General features: G+C 41.8%; 1 protein-coding gene across 1 annotated transcript in view; it reads right to left on the reverse strand.

Moving 5' to 3' along the window:
- The window catches only part of LOC147318600 (zinc finger protein 236), a 54,733-nt gene that overhangs the window by 21,781 nt on the left and 20,900 nt on the right, over positions 1–12,052 (reverse strand). Inside the window, exons 11-20 of the mRNA XM_086310635.1 lie at positions 11,436–11,639; positions 11,203–11,335; positions 7,696–7,956; positions 7,369–7,589; positions 6,397–6,498; positions 3,879–4,021; positions 3,030–3,133; positions 1,142–1,293; positions 722–898; positions 165–468 (exon numbers count right to left, since the gene is read on the reverse strand). Coding sequence (XP_086166761.1) covers positions 165–468; positions 722–898; positions 1,142–1,293; positions 3,030–3,133; positions 3,879–4,021; positions 6,397–6,498; positions 7,369–7,589; positions 7,696–7,956; positions 11,203–11,335; positions 11,436–11,639 — 1,801 coding nt within the window. The remainder of the gene's footprint in view (positions 1–164; positions 469–721; positions 899–1,141; positions 1,294–3,029; positions 3,134–3,878; positions 4,022–6,396; positions 6,499–7,368; positions 7,590–7,695; positions 7,957–11,202; positions 11,336–11,435; positions 11,640–12,052) is intronic.

Genomic DNA, 12,052 nt, shown 5'->3' on the forward strand with positions numbered 1-12,052 from the left:
ATGCTATTATGCTGTGTCATTATTCAGTTCAGACAAGTGCTGTAAAACTAAATAAGGTCCACAGTCCTATAAGCCTCCAACCATCAACACTCACACAATTCAGACTTTGACTACTGCAGACAAACAAATTTCTTCTAAATTTATATACGCAGCACAACATTTACCTGACGAGGTCGCTGGGCTTCTTGAAGCTCTTGGGGCAGTAATTGCAGCAGTTGGCAAACTTGGGTTCGGTTTCCAGCTCCACGGCTTTGTCTTTAATCTCACTGATCCGATCTCTTTCAGCTGCCGACTGGGAAAGTATTCGCTCCGAAACTGAGGCCTCCTCGCCGGGATCCTTCGCCAATTCGGCTGCCTGCTCTTCAGTGAACGTGATAATTTCCATACCCCTCCTCTTTGATGTCTTTTGTTCACTTTCCTCTTCATTTTCCTCTTCTTCCACATCTTGACTTGACTCCAGGCTTATAACTGTGATAAACAGAGTCAGTTTTTTCACTTTCTATCTTTGGTTGACACTTTCTTTTGATGCAAGGCAGCTTGGACTGAGACAAAGATGCACTCAGACAAGCTGAAGCCTGATATAATGTATGTTGTACTTGATTAATGTGGCACTCTTCGCTGAAGGAAAAGTGGTGCATGTACAGCTCTGCATAACAGTGTAAGATGGAGAGACCATATAGTTTAATATAAATACAGTATAACTCAATGCAGTAATGCTTACTTTGATCGTCCATGGCGTGCTCCTTTTTCATATGCCTCTTACAAAGCAGGCTGGTCCGGAAGCTCTCATCACACATGGAGCATTTGAAAGACTTGATGTGAATGATCATGTGGCGATTCAGGCTGCCATTTGTGGTGAAGGAGGCGTCACAAACATTACACTTAAAGGGCTTCACTCCTGTTGGGAAGACAGAACAGAGGTAAGGTGTTGTGTGATCCTTGTGACAGCCTCTAGGGTGTCACTACTGTTACTGCCAGTCCCTGAAAAAGACTTACAAATTAAAAAATTAAAATGAAATCAATGTCATGTTTAGTATGTTTAGTTCATAGACTTATTCCACTTTTGAAGGACTAGAGTGTAGATAATTTAGGCAAATTAGGATGCCATTGTGAAACATGGCATACTCGACCTCGAGCTCACCTGTATGGGTATTCCGATGGGACTTGAGTACTCCAGCTGATACAAAGGCTCGTCCACAGAGGTTACATCCGAATGGTTTCTCCCCAGTGTGCGATCTCACATGCTGTTTCAAGTGGCTTGACTTTTTAAAGGCTTTACTGCACCAACTGCACCTGATGATGGAAAAAACAGCAACAACATGAATGAATGAATCGCTGTAAATCTTTATGAATTATTGTTATTCACCAGATCTGGGAGAGTAATTTATGCGAATTGGAACAATTCTTAACATGTAATTATTTTATTACATTTTTAATAACATAGCAATATTTCACTGGACGTATGATCTACACTGCCTTGTTATTTGTGAAATAGAGAAAGGACATACACACAAGACAGCTTAAGAAAACAGCAGCTTGCCTTTCGCAAACATGTTTTATTTTAACTGGTGGTTTTGTGCAACATCTGTTAGTCTTCTCTTAAACATGACCATAAACCACATAAAAGCATAAGGCATTATCTGATAATGATAATAAAAGAAAGAGAAGAAATGCAGGGCATAGGAAGAGGTCATGATGAAGCAAAGGCCCTGGGCTGTATTTTAAAGATAGACCACTCGTCAGTCAGGTGAGCCTTTACATCATCTGCCAGAGCTAAACTGAATAATTTAGTACAAACTACAGGCTCAGCTTTTCGAATATAAAAGAGTTTGGCCCAGTAGCAGTAGCAGTATCCACATAGTGCAGTTAAAGTATTTAGATTTATTTAGAAACTGAACTATTCTCTGGTCAGTTTTTATGGACTGTATGGATAGACAGCAAACTGTCACCAACTGTCTAACTAGAAATAAATTAGAAAACCAATAATATTGAATTTCATTTCAGTTAAATCCATAAATAAGGCAAAATAAGTAGACAAAAAATGATGTCAATCCATTTCAACATAATGAGAAGCCTGAGACACATGAGCGAATAAATCTCTGTAAATACTATTGCTTTATCTGTGCAAAAGTTTAAATTGAAAGACACTGATAACAAAGTTAGGTAAGGTTATTAAGGACAAAGTTATAAACCATCTGCCTTCTCAAGGTCACTGCTTATAACACTTAATATCATTAATCTTTTTAGGCTCTGGAAACAGATTGTTTGGGTGATTTAGGCGACACAAAATTAATAACAAGACTGTAGATCAAGAAAAAAGGACAGGAGAGCCTAGCAGAGGTTTATGATCAATGATCATGTCAGAAAACCTGCAGCACCCAGACTCATCAGGCGTAAGTGCTGCAGAAATCAGCTCTAAATGGTGGAATGAGCAGACTGACACTACCCTCGAATAACCCGTGGTCTGTAAAACTGCTCTCAAACAACACAAGGGCACATTTTCTACTTTGATGAGATAAAAATTGAACTCTTCAGTCTGAATGCCAAATGCTGTGGTGTAAACCAGGTTCTGCTCATTGTACGGTTGAGATCACTTCTGTAATGGATCAGCCTTAAGGTAGTCAATCCAGGAGGAGGTGAGTCATGATGATAGAGGGAGCAGATTGTGGACAACATAAGAATGGGCAAAGATTTACTTTGAAGTACAGTCACATGTAGCAAATATAACAAGAACAGCTTTGGTAATCTCACTGAATGTCCCGAATCATCTGGCCTAAGCAGAGAAAACTGGAGAGGAGACCTTTGACTAGAGCTCAGCTAGTGACCTCTATCCTGACAGATTTCTGAAATAATTTAGCAAAGACAAACTGCAGAACCTGCCTTTGAGAAATATGGGTGCACAGACAGGCAAGGAAGTGTGGAAGCTGTAATTCAAACGAATGATGTTTTTAAAAGATAGTAATTTAAACACTAAAGAGGTGGGAGTCATTTCTTAAGACAGTCGTATAGGTACATGGAAACACACACACCTGTAGGCTCTCTTAGTGTTGTCTTCACAGTCTTCCTGGTACTCCTGTGTCTCTGTAGGCAACTGGAGGTCGTTTTGACTGCTCTGCTGAAGAAGCCCATTCGTCTGCATAAAAAAAAGATCAATACTGGCTCAACTTAAAACACATACAAATACATGTGCACTTTCAAGGACAGGGAATAAATGAGGTTACTGACACTAGTATATGCATAACATATGCATGATAGAGAGAGATACAAGGAGGGAAAACAGTACACCTCTCTGAACAGTGTCTGGGAGGCTGTGGTTGCTGCTGCACGCAATGTTGATGGTGAACAGATCAAAACACTGACAGAATCCATGGATGGCAGGCTTTTGAGTGTCCTTGCAAAGAAAGGTGGCTATATTGGTCGCTGATTTGTTTTTGTTTTGTTTTTGAATGTCAGAAATGTATATTTGTGAATGTGGAGATGTTATATTGGTTTCACTGGTAAAAATAAATAATTGAAATGTGTATATTTTTTTTTTTTGTTAAGTTGCCCAATAATTATGCACAGTAATAGTCACCTGCACACACAGATATCCCCCTAAAATAGCTAAAACTAAAAACAAACTAAAAATTACTTCCAAAAACATTCAGCTTTGATATTAATGAGTTTTTTGGGTTCATTGAGAACATGGTTGTTGTTCAATAATAAAATTATTCCTCAAAAATACAACTTGCCTAATAATTCTGCACTCCCTGTATATCAGATCCAGTGGGCTAATTTGAACCCAGTGAAAACACGATTTTTAGTTTCAGGTGGTTGCACACTAATGAAAATGTAATGATGTATTTAAAATGAAAGAAGGAAAGCTACTCATAACTTACCACCTCAGCAGGTGGGACATGAAGCAGATTTGGAGGGTGATAGCTGGATGAAAGGGCCTGAGACTCCAGGGTGCTGGAGTCCTGCAGCTGCTGGACTGTGGAGAACTGGGACTGATTGTAGCTTGTTTCAGTGATGGTGAAGCCTAGATGGAGTCAGATGAGAATAATCAGTCTTGTTTATAGTCAAATCCAAAGATCTAACCTCTGGCTGACAGCAATATTGGGTCTACCTGAAAAAAACAAAAAAAAAAACCCCAAACACAAGACATGTTTCACTTTTTTTCAACTAAAAACATAATAGGAATAATAATAGGAATCTATGAAATCTGAAAAAGTGTCTAAGATCTGCATTACACCGCATAATATCAGCCATCAGGGAGGATGGCTTTTATTGATTTAAAAAAAAAAAAAAAAAAGCTGAACTCAACACTATCAGTCTTCCAAAGTGTCAGACCGCCCCTGGGATTTCAGCCTGCAGCAGAAAGGTGTTTTATTGTTATAGCTGGTATTGTTTGTTTATCTGTGCTCTTCTTCTCTCTTTGCTTTTTTTCCACTTCTTCCTGATAAAAGTGTTTTTCCCCCTCACTACTGCAAAGCGCCTGCTCATTGGGGACCTCTAGGTTACCTTTATAATACTGGGAGGTCTTTACATTACAATGTAAAGCTTCCCTTGAGATAACAGTTGCCATGCTACATAATTAAAGCTGAACTGATGCTGTGTGATGTACACCCTAGAGGCTGTTACAAGAATATTCTGCAATTATTGCACTGGCTAAAAGAACACAAGGTGACTGTCTTGAATTGTTTTTGCATTCATGCATGCAGTTTGAGGCGATTGCACGGGTTGCCTGAAGGAAAGCAGTCTGTCTCCCATCTGGAGATCGGCTACAATCACCCTTGGACAGAATCGCAAAGGTTTGCAAGTAATTTAATCTAATTTATAAAAGCAGACAGATGTTCCAAATCTATGATGCCCTGGCTGGACTCTGAATGTAAGTAGCTAATGTGAATTTGCATTTGTGCAGACAGCAACAGATCATTGTACACCCCCCCCCCGGGCTTTAAATCTGGGACTCTCCACCATTTGACCCTAGAACTGAAGAAGCTTCTCGGATGAGAGGTGAAACGTCTTCAAGCAACTTGAAGAAGTCCAGACGCTTTTCTTTCCAAGGTCCTTAGAGCAGCGGTCCCCAATCCCTGGTCCGAGGCCCGGGGAGCACCAGTAAAAAGACAATAAATTGTTTGATTTTTTTCCTCTTCCATTTCTGATTTCTCATCTCCAATCCAACTTCAGCATGTCACAAAGTTACTTAACCATGTAAAGGCAGATGTGTACATGTTTGCTTTCATGTAAAAAGCACTGATATGATCTAAAACAGCGGTCCCCAACCCCTGGGCCTCGGCCGGTCCGTGAGTCATTTGGTACCGGGCCGTGAGAGTTGAGGCTCAGGTGTGAAATGTATAGTTTTCAGGGTTTTTATCGGTTTTCAGCGTTATTTTGTTATCGGTTTGATCGTTAACTCGGTTTTTCTGGGTCTTTTCACGTGTGTTATGAATAAATCTTCTTTTTTTCGGTACCGGTACTAGTTTTATTTTGTTGTATTTATCTGTGACACCTTAAAGGCCGGTCCGTGAAAATATTGTCGGGCATAAACTGGTCTGTGGCGAAAAAAGGTTGGGGACCGCTGCCTTAAAGTATCCGATCACAATGTTTTTGTTCGCGCCGCGACCTCAATCACTGTTTTCTCTAGTGTGACTGTAGCGTTAATAAAGTGGCAGTGTGGGCACATTCTTTATGTGACACTTTTAAGAGCCACCAAATGTGCAGCAGAAACAGTGTGTGAACCTTAAATCAACCTTCAATCAACCACAGTGTAGTTACTGTAAACAACACATATATAAAGTAGCAAGAAATACAGGGCTTCTCCCAGAGAACCTCCTCACAGAATTGAAAAGTTCAGTTTGCCTCACAGATGTTTGATGCTGATCTCAAAGGAAGCTGGCTGGCAACAGCAGTCAGCCGCCATGGTGAGTTAGTGCAAGAAGAAGAAGAAAAATGTTTGAGAACACACTGATTTCAAAAGACATATGGAGATACCAGACACATTGGTAGAGGGTATATATAGTTTGATGAAATTAACTGTTGCTCGGTTTGTTGTGGGAATTGTAAAGAGTCTTCCTTTCTCCCACGATCGCTCTGTCATTTGGGACCTTTGTGAAGCTGAAGTAAGGGTTATTCCACCAATTCTATTTATGTGTGACTGATTTCCTTTGGTATTAATTCAAAATAAGAGATTTCATAACTAATATGGCCAATACCTACACTTTGTTAGTTAAGCCTTATAACAGAAAGCGTGCATATAACTAAAGGTACTATGCACGAGTTACTACTACTCTTCATATATTACTGGTTCTTGAATTCTGAAACAGTGAACCTGTGTTTTGCACAGACGATATAGCAAATAAACATACCATGTTATCTTTGTCACATAACAGCCCACACATGCTATGTTTATACCTTGTGTTAGAGCTTGCTGGTCAAACGAAGACTGAGGAAGTGCTGGTGTCTCAAACTGGCTGATATTCTGAGGCAAAGCATGCTGGGTAGTCACATATGAGTCTGTCACGACAAAGAAAGAGATGCAAAGCAACAAGTTAGTTAGTGCTCACAGAAACAAACAGTAGAACAATATTTCCACTGTTAAACTTTCAATTGAGGTTAAAAAAGCAAGTTACATTGCAGATTCCCTAACTAACACAGCTCACCATGCACAGTTACATGCACAGAACATTTTTAGAATAACAAAAATAACTGTGTGTTATGTGTGACAATATTTATTTATAAGTATCATATTAAAATACTGTAAGCTACACTTTATTTTTAGCAGTGTACCTTCTTTAAATGCAAAGTAGATTTGCTTTCTGTATATTAATGAAGTCTTATCAAATATAGAGAGCTGAGGTCAAGATTATGGAACCTGACTACATGATGTACATTTTAAATCTAGAGAGTTTTCAGATGTCAGCTAGGCTGAGCTGCTTCTTTCTGGAGATGACTTTCAATTTACTTTAAGGGACCAGATCCTGGACCTTAGAGAGGGATTACTAATCATTCTATTACTATCCTTGGAGTGCTAAAGCTCTGGAGGCTGTGTGCTGAGCTATACTGCGTGAAACCATATGTGTTGGTCTACAGAGCAAACAGATGGAGACGATGGGGAGGTACATTGAAGTTATTGTGCTCTCTGACACGTTTAAGAAAACTGAAAGTTTTCAGTGCAATGAAACTTAACTCACACAATGCACAGATTACCTCAGAAAACTTTCTTGAAGGTGAGTCGCAGAGTTTTTGGAAGAATTTGGTAATTTAATGCTACGCTTTCTCTGCAAAATGAGGTTTCAGTGTTACAGCTTTCACGAGTTCTACTGAATCTTTCACAACTTGCACATATTCCATTATATAATATGACATGAATTCAGTTGCTCTTACCTTCTCCTTGTACAGTCAGGTTTGCGTCCAGTGTCACTTGCTGGCCTCCATTTACAACCTCTGTCTGGCTCAGTCCCAGCATGCTCTGCTGCTCTGCTGTTTCAGCCGGGGCTTGCTGGAGAGTGTCACCCTCTATTTCCACTTGCATGTCATGGGCTACAGTGCCAGCTCCCAGGGGGTCTTCTCCTGACTGGGGTTGTAGCTGCTGGGCCAGTTCATACCTGGTTTGACAGGACATAGCTCTGATTGATACATTCACAGAGCACAACAACATCCCTGTAAACAGTCCAATCCATCTGTGAAAAAGCAGACTGTCAGAAATCAGACCTGTGCGTCTTCATGTGTTTCCTACAGTTAGGTGATGACTTAAAGGTCTTCTGGCAGTAGGGGCACATGTAAGGTCGCAGGTCACTGTGAGTGGTCATGTGGCGCCTTAAGCTGCCGCTGGTGGTGAACGTTGTGTCGCACATACAACACCTGTATGCCTTTAGCCCCGAATGTGTTCGGATGTGAGCTTTGAGGACTCCCGAGGAGGCAAAACTGCGACTGCACTGGACACACTTGTAGGGCCTTTCTCCTGTATGAGACCTGGCAACATTCAAAAACAGGTTCAGTGTGTATTGGGACATCAAGCAGCCTAAAAGGTACTAGCACACTGCTGTAGATGAGTTTTTGAGGAATGCTGCCAATACTAAGGAACAGAATTCATTGGTATATCCTTAGTACAAGGTGGAAAATCACTATGCATGGTCCAGCATGACCTGTCAGGATGATATATTACTTGGTGAACTTGAATCAAATTCCCTAAATTTTTTAAGTATCAGTACAGGTTCATGGGTAATTCAAGGGCACTGTCAGTAGGGGTAGGCAGACATAGATCCTCAGCTTGCATTACAAGTTAGAACTCAAAATCTGCCAGAAAACAAGAATAATGAGGCACCAGCCATTAAAAAGGCACCACACACATGGCAGCATCATTATTTATCATTATCCTCAAAGACAAATGACTAGATTTCTGTCATAAAGATTGGCTAGAAAGTTCAACAGAGATACACAGAGCAGAGCAGCTGAGTGATTAGACCACTTATTGCTCTCCATCCATAAATGACAGGGTCATTTGAAACAAGGTTAATAAAGTTCAGCCATGTGCGGTGTAAAACAAGCAAATAAATTGGGGGGGGAAAGGATTAAGAGTATATATATATTTACAGGTTGAAGTGGGTTTGCTGAATATAGCTATTTCTCTTTTTCAACTCTTCTGTACTTCCCCTTCACACTCTCTTTCTTCTCTTGCATGAATTCAATCTCATTTATTTCATTCTCACCAAATTCATTATGTCTGTCAACAAACCTCTGACACCTCAGACTGAAGTGTCTGAGGTGTCTATTCACCCTGCTCACTCCCCCCCACCCCCAACAACAGCATCCAATACACACTCAACACAAGGCTCCAGCCTGTCTCTCTCAACCACCCAGGTTAGGAGGGAACTGAGGAGGATTAATGGCAAGAAGGCAGCGGGCCCAGATGGCATCAGCTCGAGGGTCGTCAGGTCCTGCGCGGACCAACTGTGTGGGGTGATGGAGCACCTCTTCAACCTGAGCCTGAGGTTGGGAAGAGTCCCACAGCTCTGGAAATCCTCCTGTGTTGTACCAGTGCCAAAGACTTCACGCCCCAAGGACCTCAACAGCTACAGGCCGGTGGCTCTGAGATCCCACCTGATGAAGACCCTGGAGCGGTTGGTCCTGGCTCAGCTTCGGCGCCTAACAAGCTCATCACTGGACCCACTTCAGTTTGCCTACCAGCCTGGCATTGGCGCGGATGATGCCGTCGTTCACCTCCTACATCGTTCCCTCGCTCACCTGGAGACCGCTGGAAGCACTGTGAGAATCATGTTCTTTGATTTCTCCAGTGCCTTCAACACTATTCTTCCCTCGGTTCTAAAGGACAAGCTGGAGAACTCTGGAGTGGACCATCACCTCACTACCTGGATCCTGGACTACCTCACCGAGTGACCACAGTATGTGAGGACTCAGGGCTGTGTGTCGGACAGGGTCGTCTGCAGTACGGGGGCCCCACAGGGAACGGTTCTGGCTCCGTTCCTCTTCACCATCTACACTGCAGACTTCTCCCACAATTCCACCCAGTGCTTCCTGCAGAAGTTCTCTGATGACTCTGCAATAGTCGGCCTCATCACTGATGGGGACGACAAGGAGTACAGAGGACTGACTCAAGACTTTGTGGACTGGTGCCAGCTGAACTACCTCCAGATCAACGCCAGTAAAACCAAGGAGCTGGTGGTAGACTTCCACAGGCACAAGCATTCTCCACTGCAACCACTGAACATCCAGGGTATGGACATTGAGGCTGTGGACAGCTACAGGTACCTTGGTGTTCATCTGAACAACAGACTGGACTGGACTCATAACTCAGACGCCCTCTACAGGAAAGGGCAGAGCAGGTTGTACCTGCTGCGGAGACTCAGGTCGTTTGGGGTGGAGGGCCCACTCCTGAAGACCTTCTATGACTCTGTGGTGGCTTCTGCTATCTTTTATGGCGTGGTCTGCTGGGGCGGCAGCATCTCTGCTGGGGACAGGAAGAGACTGAACAGGGTGATCCGAAGGGCCAGCTCTGTTCTAGGATGCCCTCTGGACCCAGTGGAGGTGGTGAGTGACAGGAGAACGGCGGCTAAGCTGTCATCCCTGATGGACAACGTCTCCCACCCCATGCAGCAGACTGTGACAGCACTGAGCAGCTCCTTCAGTGGGAGACTGCGGCACCCACAGTGTGGGACGGAGAGATTTCGCAGGTCTTTCCTCCCCACTGCTGTCAGACTCCACAACAAAGACTTTAACTGAACAAACACACACATCCACACATGTGCAATAACACTAAGTGCAATAATCTTTTCTGGCATCGTTGTATTTTTACTCAGTTGTATATAGCATTCGTATTCTATTTTTATCTTATTGTATATTTTTATTCTATTTTATTCTACTGTATATAGTATATTATTTTATTCTATTCTGTACAGCTGTGTACTGTATTTATTCTTATTGTATTCTAATTTTTGCGTCATAACTTTTGCACTGTCCACTTCCTGCTGTGACAAAACAAATTTCCCACGTGTGGGACTAATAAAGGTTATCTTATCTTATCTTATCTTATCTTAAACCTCCAACTCCCTCTAATCTGTTCCACTGTTTCTCCTTCCTTCTGTCTGCAGATGAGCTTAAGACAAGCAAAATGAAACCTTGCTGAGCGGTACACACTTGTTAATACTTCTCTGATATGATTATGTAGACTAACATTATAAGATCAGCTAAGAAAGGATTTGTGGGACACGCTGCTCTGCTGACTTCAGTGTGAAATCATTTCGTGTTAGACGCAAATCTAAAAAGTCAAGCGTTTGCTAAACTTTGTTATTTGGGGGAAAAATATTCAAATTGCAGGTTATTTCCACTTTTAAGGTTTATCCCTAGAGGACCATTAAAAACGGGTTGACAATGTGGATCCTGCCAAAAACTAATTTCAGAACCAAAGATGTCTCTTCTTTTGATGGCCTGTGGTGTCCTCCTGTCATTCAGTATCTGACTTGTTAAATGTCAGATCTATTGTCAGTGATGCCTCCTCTGTTCTGCTCTTCTCACCTCCAGCCTTCAACATACGTGGTTATCCTGACCATAATTCTCTTCACCTGTGTTGTATTCTAAAAAGAAACTAGCAAGTAGCAACAGATTATGAAAAAAAACACTTGCACTGGCCCTCAAAAAGCCATTGTGTTCTCGCTCTTTGAGACTATGCACTGAAACATCACTATTACATAGAAGCTTTACCTGACATGCTGTTTAAGGTGACTTGACTTCTTATAGGCTTTACTGCAGAACTGGCACTTGTATGGCCGGTCATTGGCCACAACATCCAGGTACTGTTGAAAAGCCAGGCGGGGGTTTTGGGATGGGATGAGACCTGTTAAAAACAACACGTGAGCTTACAACAGCTAGCCTTCTGTGTGGTGAAAATAATGCAGCATCGCCCAATATGTGTGCCTGTCACCATGCCCTCTTACCAAAGTCAGTGATGAGGATGGGTTCCTGCAAGGGGATATCTGGTAGCGGTAGGTTGCTTTTGGACACTTTGGCTTTGTTTGCTTTCCGTGGAAATTTATGCTTCTTCTGCTGCAAGCTTTTGAAGTGAGAAGCGATGTGTGTTTTCCTGTGTCCCGACGTACGAAAGATCTTGTCGCAGTGAGGGCAGGGGAAAGGCCTCACACCTAGAACAAGTCAGGGAAAAAAATAGATGTTTTGGAAAATTTATATTTAGAGAATAACTTTTTCTAAACAACAACAGAAAAATAAAATAAAATGAAAATCTAAACTCACATAGAGGTTTTAAAGTTATTAACTAAATCAACATGAAAACATAACACATATAAAAATATACGCTCTCGTAATTTGCTTTCATTTTGGCTACATAAGGTTAAAAGCCTTCATTTAGCAGGTAACAGTGTATGAAACAAAACAGACACAAAACTTTGAAAGCATGAAGCCTTCGGAGACATACGTCTGAAAACACATTTATCAAAACTTTACCTTAGAACTAACACACAACCAGCACTAAAGTAAACACCTAACAGAGTGACACTACACAGCAATTAGAGAGACAAAAACGAATGCACCAGTGCAC

The sequence above is a fragment of the Aulonocara sp. 'chitande type north' Nkhata Bay genome, linkage group LG11, assembly GCF_057382095.1.
Source record: "Aulonocara sp. 'chitande type north' Nkhata Bay isolate Kocher_YH1m ecotype deep benthic linkage group LG11, A_spYH_male_GT1.1, whole genome shotgun sequence".
NCBI classification, from domain to species: Eukaryota; Metazoa; Chordata; class Actinopteri; order Cichliformes; family Cichlidae; genus Aulonocara; species Aulonocara sp. 'chitande type north' Nkhata Bay.